The following is a 14,166-nucleotide window of genomic DNA, read 5'->3' on the forward strand; positions in this document are numbered from 1 at the left end:
AAATGGATCGTAAATAATGTAGTTTAGGCAACAAAACTTTCGTATGGCGATTGATTAATTTATTTAGATTTTGTTCTTGCAATTTTAATTTTTGTGATTATTGGGATTTCTTATATTCAGGTGCTATGGGAATTATACCTGTTATGTATTTTTATTATTAAACCTAAGACTGCATATAGCACGTCTGCATGGTGCAAGCAATAGCGATTGTTAGTGAGCAATAACACTACAGTAAATATTAGTTAATCCGTAAGGTACTTACGTTTTCTCACTATGAAATTAATATTTTTGTTTTTATAAAAAGATTCTTCGAATGTCGAATTTCATTAAAATATCTCAAAATTGCGACCAGTAGCTTGAGCTCAAATTTACGTGGACAGTCATAAGACGGGCAGATGGACGGACAGACAGACAGATTCGTATAATAAAAGATGCGTCCATCTTAAATCTTTCTGCGCTTACTTAATATACCCTGAACCACAAGTGATGTAGGTATAATTTTCAATAATTCACGCTGAAAATTAGTTCGTAATGTAAAATTGGCAAATAAGTCCACCTTACCCAACTTGGAAAGAGGATACCTTTTTATTGATACCATCTCATGTAATGTAAATCTTTATAAACCAAAAATATCTAATTGTTAATGTTTTATACTGATAATCTGTTCATTATAATAACTTGGCATAAAAATTATTGGAATTACATTTTAAAAACTTGGTTCTCTTTTTTGAATCCGACTCCATAAAGATTTTTCATGAATAGTAAAGCCTCTAGAGAAAGGTTTGTTTTTTAATATTTTATGATAATGTAGGGTATAGCTACGATTAGAAGCCATGCCCATAACCTTGCCGATAAATAAGCCCTTCTTATGGGAGATATTCTCGCATTTTCTAACTCGAATTTCTGAATATCTCAAAATTATTCATAATAATAGAAACCCTATAAAATCTTTAAGCAGATTGTATGACCTTTAGCAATTTGTGAACAAACAGAATGCCGATATTGCTTTTCCATGTGAAACAAAACTCAATTCAATCTACAATGTTAAGCTTCATAACAACGACATTGTCTGTAGTTTTTTTTTTATTTCACCAACCACTTAGTATGGCGGACGGAGGAAAAGAAGAAAGAAATTTATGCACTTATTCGACTTGAAACTCGACTAAAATGGTCGATCTGAAAGAGCTACACTAGAAGTGCCTGGAGCATATCCTTGTTCCCCCAAATACGATCTCGTAGATTTTCATATGGTTTCGATGGGAAGAAGCCGTCGAAATCTTAGGAAAGATATCTTAAATTTTCGGAAATAGTTCCGAATTTCATATAAAATATTTTAACATAACACAGCATTTTTGTTAACTCATGTTATTTTTATTACAATTTTTTACGATTATTATTTGCTTTAGACTAAGAATCCACAATATTTAAAAAAATTTATATGAATCTAAGCTGTTTGTGTACTCACGGCCGTTTTCAAACAAATTAGACATGTTCATGTCGAATTGGAACTAATTCAAACAAGACTTGTAAGGGAAAATGCCACATTTCGAAGTGGACGCAAAACAATTTTTTTTTAATTTTAAAGCATATAATTTTTTTCTCCAGAAAAAAAATTGTGCACGGACATTTTTTAACAAATTTCACTAAAAAAATAAGTGCTGCTTTCTATAAAAATTAAGAACAATTTGCACGCCAAATGATTAACTGGTGATTAACTAGGCGTAGTAGCAAATAATCTGCAAATTCAATTCTCGAAAGAATTCAGGAAATACACTTAATAAATACAGTTAGTAATGATTTTCATTGCAATAATTTTAATTTATTTTTTCACCTCACTTCACTACCACTAAAAAATATCAGCTGTTGCTGTTCTTCCCGCCATAGTGCATGCGATAGCAATCGATAAATTTACTTATTTTTCTTCTTCTTTGAGTCAGCAAAGTAACTTCATGTACAATATGTTCGGGTATTATCAAATTTTTTACTTATTACCTAAAAGAAGAAGAAGCATTGAAAATATTTTTGCAGAAAAATTGTTAAAAGAATTTAATAATCGTCGCAAATGTCTACCGATAAAGAAAAATTGGAAAAAACAAAAATTAGTTCACAAGTGAAACATGTGCCGAAAGATGCCCAAGTTATTATGTCAATATTAAAAGATTTAGGCATACAAGAATATGACAAGAGAGTAATTAATCAATTGCTTGAATTCACCTATCGTAAATATAAAATAGTTTGGCTATTCAGTCTGCCCCTGTATGTTTACACAATACTTTTCTTTTTTAGGCTATGTAACCTGCATACTGGATGATGCTAAAGTCTTTGCCAATCATGCTCGTAAGAAAACTATAGATTTGGATGATGTTAAATTAGCTACCGAAGTTGTGCTAGATAAAGCATTTACTTGTCCGCCGCCTAGGCATGTAAGTACAAAATTCTTCATTTAGAGCCTGCGACCTCTTAAATTTCCCAACGCTCTTTTTTTTTTATTTTCAGATTTTATCTAAATTAGCAGAAGTACGCAATACCATGCCTTTACCACCTATTAAACCTCACTGTGGTTTACGTTTGCCACCGGACCGTTATTGCTTGTCGGCTTGCAATTATAAACTTAGAGCAGTTAATCAACCTAAGAAAATGGTTAAGAGCGCTTTAGAAGGACGGAGTACTATTAAAACTCAAATTAAGGGGGCGAATATTGGTCATGTCGGTATAAGCGGTGCAAAGAGACAAACGATATCTGCTGCTAAAACACAAGTAGTCACAATACCGAAACCAGTTATTAAATTTACGACCACAGCCAGAAACGTTTCAATAGACAGTAAATCGTTGATGAACAACAGCATATCTTGTCAAGACTCTTCCATGGCTGATCTTAAAATGGAAGTGGATGGCGAAGCAACGGCTGTTGTTAGTATATCAAATAGTTCGGTATCAGTGTTAGGCGGTAGTCTCAAGCGAGAACGTGAGGAAGATGAATTTGAAGTAGTTCCGTAGCTTTAAATATTTCAATAAAAATTTTATTTTCATATCTGTAATTATTTCTCTTTCAAAAGCAATATCATAGCGCAACCTAAATCCATAGCTTGTAAGTATTCCGAGCCACCATCTTGCAAACGATAAGAGCTTTCACCTGCTTTATCGCAAATACGTGCTTTTTGCATATCGGTTAAGGAAGGAGATCTCAAGACGTATTCATTAAATTGTTCCAGCATTTGCCCAATGCTGTAAGCCTCATAGAGTAGATCGTTGACAAATTCCTCTAATTTAATATAATCTCCTGAACGGCATACTTCCAAATAGTCTTCTATATAGTGTTGCGGCAACATGCCCGACATCTCAAAAAGATCATTTTTAGATATCTTGTGCTGGGCACCCTTAAGCCTATAGCAAGACTGCAAAGTGGTTATAGCTCTACGCATATCTCCACCAGACACCTCAACAATGGTCTTGAAAGCTTCCTCTTCTATCTGAACGCCTTCTAAACCGCAAATATATTGCAAACGTTCTACAATTTTCTCTTCTTGCAAAGGTTTAAAACGAAATTTAGTGCAACGCGAAGTTATCGGCTCAATTATGCGCGAAACGTAATTGCAAACTAGGCAAAAGCGAGTACTGCGACTTTCCTTCTCCATAGTACGCCGCAAAGCAGCCTGAGCAGCATGTGTCATTGAATCGGCCTCATCGAGAATTATAATTTTAAAGGGCGGGCAATACCGACCATCCGGGCGTGTGCTACTAGCTGTTAATTGTGCGAAATTTTTGATTTTTGTTCGCACTACATTAATACCGCGCTCATCGGAAGCGTTAAGTTCCAGAATACGGTCACGAAACATATCTCCAAATATTTGACGGGCAACTGCCAATATTGTGCTAGTTTTTCCAGTACCGGGAGGACCGTATAAAAGCATATTCGGTAGGTCGGAACCTTCAACACATTTACGTAAAACCGCTACAACTTCGGATTGTTCCACAACATCTTCAACTGTTTTAGGGCGACTGCAAAGAAACTTCATCTTAGCAACTACTCTTTCCCAATAGTTTACTTTGTCACCTACTATTTTTCCACCCAAGGTGTTGGTGTTTTACGACGCCCACTTTGCCCACTTTGATGACCACTAGATGTACTAGGTTGTTGACTTTTGTCAAATCCTGTAGTTTTGCCAGTTTTTAGAAAAGCTTGCATTTTTATTCACAAATTTTTTCTTGACAATACACAAAAACAAAAAATCATTTCAAAAGAAAAAGGCGCAAAAATCCACTTTATTAAATAAACAAAATTTCGCATTAATCAACACTGCTGTTAACAAGAAAACATCTGTTTATTCTATTTAGCGTTTGACAACACTCCAAGTGCTGTATTTTTTTTTTTTAATGATGTGTCAAATTCCCTGTTTTGTATCTAGTAGCTATTTTATAAAAATTAATGAAAGAAATTCCTAGATCAGACAATTTAAATAATCGTAACTTCCTCTGAAATGGATTTGACTCATCTTTTCAAAGCTAGTGTTATGACAGTCAAATTACAGCGTAAAGGTCAATTGAACTCAGCTCAGCGTATTCTTAACAAATCGTTGGCGTTTAATGGAAGACGTGAAAGACGTGATGAATTCTCCCAACAAGTGAAAGATATTTGCCATAAAATCACTAATTTGCGTAATGTTCTTGTTGAGAGTCGTTCAGCCTATATGCGTATTGGCCAGCATTTGAAAAGCGCTGCTCATATGACCGATGAACAACGAGATCTTATCGACCGTGAATCGGAGAAATTCTTCACCTATTATACACAATATTTAGGGCAATTGCGAACGGATTGGAAGAAAGTGAAAAGAAAACCGCAACAACGTGAACACATGGAAGCTGTTATGGATTTATTGTGTTCCTATTTAAAATGCGTGCAGCAAATTTACCAGGAACAGAAAAAATACCGAGCACAGTACGAATTAGAAACTTATCGTCTCTTGAAATTAGCAGCTGATAAGAAAAAGATACCCGTACGGCCAGCTGGTGAGCTTAGATCAAGGAAAACAAGTATTGCCAGCAGTGCGGCCTCATCCACAACGCAAAGCTTGCTTTATTCACAAGAAGAATACGGCCCTTCTGAAAAATCTTTCGATGACGATTCGACTGAAGGTTGGGACTTGGATGAAGACGATATAACTGCACCAGAACATAGTGACAAGAACAAGGAATTTTGCATTAACCGACCTTTATCTGCGACTTCATTAAATGACAGCAAAGCAAAAGTAGCTTTAAATGAAGATATACAACAAACTCAAGAGCAGCAGCTGGCAGATGAAACGGAAAAAGACTTGAAATCTGATGATATACAAATGTTCGAAGAGGAAAATATGCAACTGTATCAAGAATTACAAGGTCTAGCCGAAGAAGTAGAAGCCATTGAAAAGAATGTGGTGGATATTGCTAATCTGCAGGATATATTCACTGAAAAGGTAAATGAGTTCTTTGTTACAAAAAAGTCATAAAAGCAAGTCTTACTTTCATCCTTATAGGTTACGCTGCAGCAGCATAATATCGAGCGTATAGTTAACGCTGTCATCGGTTCTACGGAAAATGTTAAAGATGCCAACGAGCAAATCAAGCAAGCAATACAACGTAATGCCGGTTTACGTGTATGGTCATTATTTTTCCTTCTAGTAATGTCATTCGCTTTACTCTTCCTCGACTGGTACTACGATTAGTTAGGCTTTATAAATAAATTATCAAGCTAGGGTCTTGTTTAGTTAGTATAATTAATTATATTATTTCATTTATTTCTTATTTTGTACTATTCATGTATTATAGTTGGACCGTTTTGTTATTAGCTTTAAGTAATAGTTACATTTCCTTTTAGAATTTAAGTATGTTTTAAAACGGAAATATATTGCAATAAAAACAGTCTTAAAGAGGAAAAGGTACTAAAGGCTGCATAAACACAATCAATAGAATAGCTCAAGCTTCAGAGATCGCTTAATTAATTAAAATGAAAGTAACCTTCGCATTCATTAGTAATTTTGAATACACTTATGTCCATTTGAATTACGTCAATACTCCAGGAAGATTGCTTGTAATTATTGATGTGGAGTAAGTTTTCCTCCCACAAATTTCAAATGACTAGAAAAGTGAATAATTTTGATTGCAAGGTAATAGACTGTTTTCAACCTTGAATTAGAATTTTAGACGTGCTCTTTCACCGGTTCGTGGACGGATGGACAGACGAACAGACGGACTTGCTTAGGTGCATTCAGATTTCGAAAACGACCAATTGTTAAGATACTTTATCATACTTTATGATTTATATACTTTGAAGTTTGCTTCTGCCCATTATAAAGCCATTGAAAATAAAATTAAGTTTTCATACACTATAATGTTCGATAGGCGTGCTCAATTTTTCTAATTTTTGTACAGCATTACCCGCAGAGAATATGTTCAAATTTTTGCGGACTTATCTATTGCAGTTTATGAGTAATGAGAAAAAAAGTCAAATGTTTAATCCTTTTGAAAAACGGAGATGTCCTCACTTGACGTGGTACTGTAAGTGCATCCCCCGACCGACTTGGAGGATTTTCTACACTAACCTGCGTACGAATACTTTCAATGCTTCTGCCAAGTTTGAAGACGACAGCTGCATTCTTGCCGTCGAAAGAATGTTTGCAACAGAGCGGACAGATGGACATGCTTAAATCGGTTTACAAGTTTATGTTGATCACGAATATTATAGCTTTTCGGCGTCGTAAGTGTTTTGCTAAAATGAATGTATCCGCCCTCCTTCGTCGATGAGTATAAGAAAATGGGCAAATTCAATGCACGTTCTATAGTGAATAGACTAAATCACTCTCCTTAAATTGGAATTTTCTAACTCCTTTAGGAAAATTGAACCTTTAAATCTGCTTTGATAACATCAGTACATCTCCTTAAGTAGCTAGTCAGTGTTAAGCTAATCTAATCTAAGATTAAAACAAGTAAAAAGACTATAGTGGGTCACGACCCACAATAAAATAACCTATCTCATCCTACAATTCTTCATGGAATTATCTTTCAAAGTAAGGCGTTACATAGAAAGTGGTCCGATTAAAAAACATGTTCAATACCGTTTGCCATTGTATCAAATATGTAAAAAATTTCCAGCATCCTCGCAATGGACAGACGGACAGAGAAGCTTAAATCAATTCAGAAAGTAGATCTGAATCGATCGATATAATAAAAGATGTGTCTATTGCAGGTTTTTCTGAGTGTTACATAAATGCGCACCAACTTCATATAGCCCTGTACCGTAATTGGTGTAAGGTAGTCATACTATAGCTTTTGTACTTTTCAAAGAACAACGAGGTATTATTATCTATTTAGCCAGAGAAATAAATTGTAAGACCAAAGTCCTAAATCTCTACCATCTAAAGCAGCCGCGGCACTTTTAAAAACTCTACCGCACTTGAGACTCGAACCCACGACCATTGATTGGTTAGTCGAGACTCTAACTCAACTCCCAATGTTTAAAATGATAATTAGAATTTCCGGTTTTTTTGTTTCTTTTGTTTAATTTACCGCAACACTTTATAAAATTTATTTACTTAATTATTGTTATTATTATTATTATTAATTTTTTTTTTGTTTTGTTTTGAAATTTTCTAACTGAGAAGAACATATAATAAATTATTAAAATATTTTAAATTATTATTATATCATATTTATATGGTTTCATATGCATATTTTATACATAGGAATATATATCTAATATCTAATACTTATATATGTAAAACAACTTCAATTGATTGAAGAAAACATCTTATTTAAGTATTGTTAAATTGAAAGCTAAGTACGTACATAGCTAACCAAATGAACAAAGGCATTTCTTATTATGTAATCATGTAATCATAATAATCATAATAATAATAATAATAATAATAATGATTGAAGCACACGTACACATATATAAATTCCAAAAAAAATATCTGAACATAAAGAAAAGGATCAACAAACAATGATGGAAGAAGTCTATTATATTGCTTGTTGGTCTGTATGCTTTGATTTGCATAAAATACTAAAGAAATTTATTTATTTATTCATTTAATTCTCTTTTTTTTTCTGAATTGTAATTGGTTTTGTTGTCATTTTGGTATACGCGCTTACATACAAGTCCTTATCGTCACAGCACTGTCTAATGTTGATAATGAAAAAAATGGACAGAAAATATGAAAAGAAGAAATATTGAATGATAAATGGCTGTATAGAGAGAGTATGTTGATTACATACACATTGTTCTCTTGCACTTTTGGTGAACAACTTACCATAATAATTCGATTGCAGGATAACTAGATTGTCATCCCATTAACGAACAATATTTTATTAAGTTTTTAATAAGTTTGTGCAGAGGTATGTAACACTTAGGACTTGAGAATTTTTGTTTTGTTGTACTGGCCATACATTTCATTGAACCTTTTCTTTCCATCTTATGTATCTGTGTTCACCCTATACGACTACCTATAGTATGGTATAGAGCATAATATTAGGCCCTGATCCAGTATAGGGTTTTTTTATTTGTTAAAATTAAATAGTATGAAATTTTTATATTCAACTCGAACTCGAACGCGAATAAGATTAATTTGGATTAGAAAGCTTAAAAGGTTTTCTAGGTATTGCTGTTGTTGCTGTAGATCTGAGATTAAGCAGAAATGAAAGTCTACTCGCTTCATGCCTATCTAAGAAAGATCTGCAAGAAAATCACACACGCACACACAGTCACACAGTCAGTCATCGTAAGGCGCTAGGCATTGTCATAACGGATGAAATGCTAAGACTACTAAGGACTCTTTGATTCACTCACACACATTGTATACCAAAATGGGCAACTCTTTCAGTCGTTGTGTAGAAAGTTTAGTACATAATTGGAGTATTTTAGGCAAGTCTTTATCAGAGAACAAAGCAGTAAACATACTTAAGTTGAAAATGATTTCTTCTTACCAGAGAATTATGATCATACATATCTATATAGTTCAATACATAAAAAGTCTTACGGCTAATTCTCAATAAGGCTTAAATAGAGTTATGAAATAAATTGGAAGCTTAGAGTATTCGACGCTTACAATAGATTAGGTTTACATAATTATTTTCGATTAATCTGTACGAAGTCTCATGATCAATTAAAATATATTTTACCAGAGATCAAACCTTAAATGGAAATATAAAGTATTGATACAAAACCGATTAGTTTCGGATTCAATTGTTCAATGCTATGATAATAAATATGATTACATACATATTATTCGTACCCATACGAATATGTAAAAAAATCTTGCGAACAATTGCAAACGATAACTCAAACTAAATTAAGGTATAGAGAAGAGATCGAAGATTAAAGAAGAAAAGATTTGAAGTTAAAAACTTTAGATTGGGCCATAAGCGCGGGTGCTGTTAGTAAGTAGTATTAATGGGGTTTAATATTCTCGATTTTCTTTCCTTTAAAGCAAAAATTAATAATAGTTTGAGCAAAGATTAGAAAAAGTTTTAGAGTAGCTTTTTCACCTTCACTGGGATTTAACTCGCTGGTGTGTTCCAATTTAGTTCATCTTTCGCGATTGATTTACATACACTTACAGTCTGATAATACCTAAAAATGTCTCTTACTTTATTTGTACAATTTCTCATAATCGTAATATACTTCTTGAATTAACTTCGTCGACAAGTCTTGAAACTCTTGAAAAAATCAGGTTGAATTATTTAACATAAGTGTTGAGACAAGTAGGTAAGAAGCCATCTTTTGTGATGGTTCGTCGTAAAACGGCGAAATCTTATACGCCGTTAGCAAATTGCCTAATAAATTATCTCATACAAGTCAAAGATAAAGTTTATTTTGGTCGCAGTAATGGAGTAAGTGTTTAGTCGGTAAAGGTATATTCCACAAACCTAGACCTAGACTGCGGCAGCTTCCCTATCCCTTTCATTTCAGTTCTTTCCGACCATCACCATGTTGCACGAATAGGAGACATTCCCTGAGTTGAAAGGTCGAATATTGTTTCAATACCATCAACCCTTTCCCTTACCTTCACATCAGACAGCAGCTTGACCAATATCATTTTGTCTACTTTCCGATTTGATAAACGCTACTACTTGCAACATATCTTACAACATCATGCAAAAATAACGTAGCTCTTTGAATGTTGTTTAGTTCAAATATTTTCTTTTCATTGTTAGCTGTGCACACGCACTTAACAGTAACACCTTACACCACTTATAGGTACGGGATATATTAAAATTGTTGGGATAACATGATATCCAGAAGAATTTGACAAATAGACCCATCTTTTATTATAACTATTTTCTCTGTCTGTCTGTCCATCCGTCCATGTTTTTTTTATTTGTTCTACAGGGTACTTTGACGAACTTTGATGCATCGAAGACCAATTCTGTTGAAAATAATTCTAACTGCGCCACTTGTTCGACCACTTCTCTTTAAGTCCTTATAAAAAGCATTATGAATAATTGTATTAAGGAAAGTGGAGTTGGGTAACTTCTCGTATCGACTTCAATGCTTTTTTTGTTCAATTTACATTTCTCTCAAAAAGATTAAAATCGTTTAATTCGATGCTCACTTAGGGACTAGAGTTACATTTTTATTCAAGTCAATATAAGAGAAAGAAAAATTCAACTATTTCAGTCAATATTTAATTCAGGAAACAAACCTTGAAGAAAAAAGTGAAAAATAAATTAAAAACTATTCTATATAAGGAGACCTCATAAGGCGGCTATTTCTGCTTTTTTTTTATATTAAGGATAAGTAAATTATTATGAACCAGTGAAGTAATGAAAATTCCTTATATTATTATAAATTCGCCCACGAAGATAGTCTCTATTAATGTATAATATATACATCGGAGAAAGAGTAAGATGGGATAGTAATAGATTTTATAAAGATATTAAAACTCCAAATATTCCTATTCTATCAGTTAAACTCTAAGCTGGCAGTTAAATCGCCTAATGTTGCGGTTATTGAAAGTTTTATGGCAAGAAGAAAACTATTGGTTCTATTCTGAGACCTACAAGTCATTAGCATTTTCTTATAAGCAAGAATGAGGGTTATATTCATTTTGTCAAAACTGTTGCAACGCCCAGGCGCTAACGAATTCTTACAGAACGGGGAACTCTTCTAAAAGCCGGAATTATGGAAGGAGATTTCATTTTAACACGAAGTCGCGAAATAATCTCTCGCATAACACGCTACTTCTACAACATAACATAACGGCATTTTTGTTTGGCATTATTTAGAAAATTACTTTACGCTACATCGATCGGAGGAGATATGACCATTGGGGACGTTTAAGAATTGTTCGTCGAAGAAGAAGTAGCCAAAGCAAATGGCTTTTGAAGTAAATTCAATAATTCTGATAAAAGATTGTAGAGAGTGGGCTTGGCAAAAAACCTAGAATTGTTTTTCTTGAGTGCAGATTCTTCCTCGAAAAGAAGCTTAAACTTCAAAATGGAACTGCAAAACTGCTCGTAAGCAAGCAAAGCTAGCTTGTAAATTTAAAAAAAAAAAAGATAGCAGCAGGACCAAAATCTAAAAGAACGTTCAAAAAGCGATGATAATATTTGTTCAACCAAACAAACATTCGTATTTAATTGTAATGCGCATCGATGACAAAGAAAACTATTAAATAAAGCTTACGTCGTGCATACATACTTTTTGTTTTGTTTCCTAATAGAGATAAAATAATTTTTATTGAATTTCAAAAGAAATTTTTTTATGCGGACATAAAAAAAAGTGAAATATTTTTAATATCTTTTACGACGTTACTTTTCCTTCGTGGGATTGCCATCTAATCTCATATAACACTGATTCGCACAACATCGGTCCTATGGGAACGTGTGTGCCGTGTTATAGGGAGGTTACTTGTACTCTTATTAGAATATAAAATGCAGTTTTTGAGAAAACATATATTCAAGTACGAATTTTGGATAAAAATAGGAACAAAACGAGAAAAAGGAACAGGGCGCAATAGCAAAAACTACAGCTAACCCTCCACTGACGGGGTAGATAAGTTGCCAAGGTGCAGCTATTTTCTTCTCGCGTTAAGAATATCGTGTTATAGGAGGTTTATCTGTACATAAGCACGAGCGTATGTACGGAAGCAAAGCAAAGAAACTGAACACAGATCCATACATATATAAGCCACCGTGTTGCAGAACACCGTATTATAGAAGGTTCACCTGTACATAAGCTGAAGCCTACAAACTGAACACAGTTCCTACATATAAACCACCGAGTTGCAAAATACCGCGCTATAGGAGGTTTACCGGTACATAAACACGCGCCGGTGTGCAGAGGCAATGCAAAGAAGTTAAAGACATGCTTTATAGATATGGGCCACGGATATTCTCTATAGTAAATGAGCAATTTAATGAAATACAATTACAGGGAGTTTCAGAAAGCAAACGAATTTCCAAAATTTAATAAACTAACCAGATTAACAGTGATTATATATGCGTCTTTCTCTGTAAATATGTACTTACATATATATATATATATATATATATATATATATATATATATATATATATATCTCCACACATATGCATATAAACATATACCAACATATATAAATATAAACACACATCCATATATATAGATATATATATATGTGTGTGTGGATGTGCGTCTTCGTTGCGTGTACGAAATAATTTAACAATTAAGAAATTCCTATATGATGCAAGCTTCTATACCAAGTGTAAATGTAAGGGTTGCAGACTATACATTATAAACACAAGCATATATGCAGGTATACACGCGCTTGTGTATGTATATGCTTATAAGTGTTTGTCCATGTATACATATGCATATATATATATACCTATATTCATATATAAACACATTCATATATAAACACACACACACATATATATATATATATATAAACTTATACTGCATTAAGAGTCGCTATGACAATTTGTTCAAAAACCATATAACTAGATAAACGTAAAAATGTAATTGAAACACATTTCAAATAATTTTCTAAATCAATGTTACTTGAGAGCCATCGTCTATGAGTTTTCGAGTTTTAACCGTATTGTATCTCTCTAATTAAATTCATTGGAAATTCGATAAATGTAACCAAAGAGATTAAAAAAAGAAAAAAGCAAAAAGAACGTGAATAATTTTTCAAAATTAAATAAAAAACACAAACAGCCTTTAAAGATTAATTTCATTAACGTCTAAGTTCAGTTGTGGTAGAATGATGTGCGTTGAAAGGCGGATTATGCAGTTGTTGTATTGGTGCCAGCGGTGGTGGACGTGACGAGCACGGCGAGGGCTGGGGCGATGGTGACGGTGCTGCAGCGATTATTGCTGCTTTGGCTTTTGCAGATGTCGTCGTAGTTGAAGATGCTATTTGACCGATTTCTGTTGCCTTCAAATTTGCTGCTAATATTTTGCCATCTTGACGACTTGTTGACATGGCCAAGTGGGCGTTTGTAAGAACTGGAATTAAATAATACAGAAGAAAAGGAGGTTTTAAAATTAACTTTTTTTTTTTTTCTTTTTTCTCTCTCAGATATAATTTATAATTTGTTGGAGAAAAGTCGATGAAACATTAATCGAGATTGAGATTAGATGACGGCAAAATCAAAATATTTACAATTATGCGATATATGTGGGATAGGTAAACATAATGTCTCTAATAACGTTAGGCGGGTGAAACTAGGACTCTCTCTCAAAGTGCGGGTCTTAACAGTGACCTGAGTCACTCGAATTGACCAAATGGTCAACAGTTGTTAGACAAAGAGAAGAAGAAATAGTTGAATTGTCTATAACTTGACGACAAGTTTTCTGATGGATGGGGGCAAAAATTGTGATCGTTTTCGTAAAACACACGAAAGGAGTTCGTAAAACATCGTAAAAGAATGCGACAGAATATGTATTGATAAACTTTTATAGACTTCTTTCTCCCTCTCTCTCCCTTCATCTCTTCCTCTCCTCTTCATCTTTTTAGATATAACAAGTAGGTCAATGGTTTTGGGCTGTAAACGGATCATGCATTTGTATTATCTAAGCGACTCTAACAATGCCGATTCATATCAATTCAGTGGCTTGTAGGGTAGCCTAGTCTACTATATATGTGTACACACTGGGGAGAGAGAGAGAGAGAGAGAGAGAGAGAGAGAGAGAGAGAGAGAGAG

The 14,166-nt window shown here is 33.7% G+C and overlaps 4 protein-coding genes across 8 annotated transcripts in view; 2 read left to right on the plus strand and 2 right to left on the minus strand.

The window, feature by feature from the left end:
• Positions 1 to 2,031: 2,031 nt before the first annotated feature.
• Positions 2,032 to 3,029, plus strand: LOC119639406 (transcription initiation factor TFIID subunit 9). Its single transcript, XM_038036747.1, has 3 exons — positions 2,032 to 2,219; positions 2,287 to 2,423; positions 2,497 to 3,029. Exons 1-3 carry the CDS (start codon positions 2,063 to 2,065, stop codon positions 2,995 to 2,997), a joined length of 795 nt encoding a protein of 264 aa, XP_037892675.1. The 5' UTR covers positions 2,032 to 2,062; the 3' UTR covers positions 2,998 to 3,029.
• On the minus strand, positions 3,005 to 4,249 carry LOC119639405 (replication factor C subunit 4). The gene is made up of 2 exons (XM_038036746.1): positions 4,059 to 4,249; positions 3,005 to 3,999 (listed from the first exon to the last, which is right to left on the minus strand). The coding sequence occupies exons 1-2, from the start codon at positions 4,184 to 4,186 to the stop codon at positions 3,039 to 3,041; spliced, it is 1,089 nt and encodes a 362-aa protein (XP_037892674.1). The 5' UTR covers positions 4,187 to 4,249; the 3' UTR covers positions 3,005 to 3,038.
• Positions 4,250 to 4,374: 125 nt separating this feature from the next.
• Positions 4,375 to 7,074, plus strand: LOC119639345 (syntaxin-18). Its single transcript, XM_038036652.1, has 2 exons — positions 4,375 to 5,453; positions 5,514 to 7,074. The coding sequence occupies exons 1-2, from the start codon at positions 4,479 to 4,481 to the stop codon at positions 5,700 to 5,702; spliced, it is 1,164 nt and encodes a 387-aa protein (XP_037892580.1). The 5' UTR covers positions 4,375 to 4,478; the 3' UTR covers positions 5,703 to 7,074.
• A 5,837-nt stretch (positions 7,075 to 12,911) lies between these two features.
• Positions 12,912 to 14,166, minus strand: part of LOC119639505 (serine-rich adhesin for platelets) — a 94,919-nt gene continuing 93,664 nt past the window's right edge. For all 5 annotated transcript variants that reach the window (XM_038036923.1, XM_038036922.1, XM_038036925.1 and 2 more), the window contains exon 7: positions 12,912 to 13,468. In XM_038036923.1, the coding sequence (XP_037892851.1) occupies positions 13,197 to 13,468 (272 nt within the window). In that variant the 3' untranslated portion in view covers positions 12,912 to 13,196. The remainder of the gene's footprint in view (positions 13,469 to 14,166) is intronic.

Source organism: Glossina fuscipes, unplaced genomic scaffold (assembly GCF_014805625.2).
Source record: "Glossina fuscipes isolate IAEA_lab_2018 unplaced genomic scaffold, Yale_Gfus_2 112, whole genome shotgun sequence".
In the NCBI taxonomy this organism is placed as follows: Eukaryota; Metazoa; Arthropoda; class Insecta; order Diptera; family Glossinidae; genus Glossina; species Glossina fuscipes.

Bases quoted from the DNA above. Each gene is read 5' to 3' on its own strand.
- LOC119639405 (XM_038036746.1), bottom strand. From the start codon at position 4,186: ATGCAAGCTTTTCTAAAAACTGGCAAAACTACAGGATTTGACAAAAGT. The intron at 4,000-4,058 runs GTAGGTGACAAA...GTTTCTTTGCAG, and splicing joins ACACCTTGGGTGGAAAAATA to TCGCCCTAAAACAGTTGAAG.
- LOC119639345 (XM_038036652.1), top strand. From the start codon at position 4,479: ATGGATTTGACTCATCTTTTCAAAGCTAGTGTTATGACAGTCAAATTA. The intron at 5,454-5,513 runs GTAAATGAGTTC...TCATCCTTATAG, and splicing joins AGGATATATTCACTGAAAAG to GTTACGCTGCAGCAGCATAA.
- LOC119639406 (XM_038036747.1), top strand. From the start codon at position 2,063: ATGTCTACCGATAAAGAAAAATTGGAAAAAACAAAAATTAGTTCACAA. The intron at 2,220-2,286 runs GTAAATATAAAA...TTTCTTTTTTAG, and splicing joins ATTGCTTGAATTCACCTATC to GCTATGTAACCTGCATACTG. The intron at 2,424-2,496 runs GTAAGTACAAAA...TTTTATTTTCAG, and splicing joins CTTGTCCGCCGCCTAGGCAT to ATTTTATCTAAATTAGCAGA.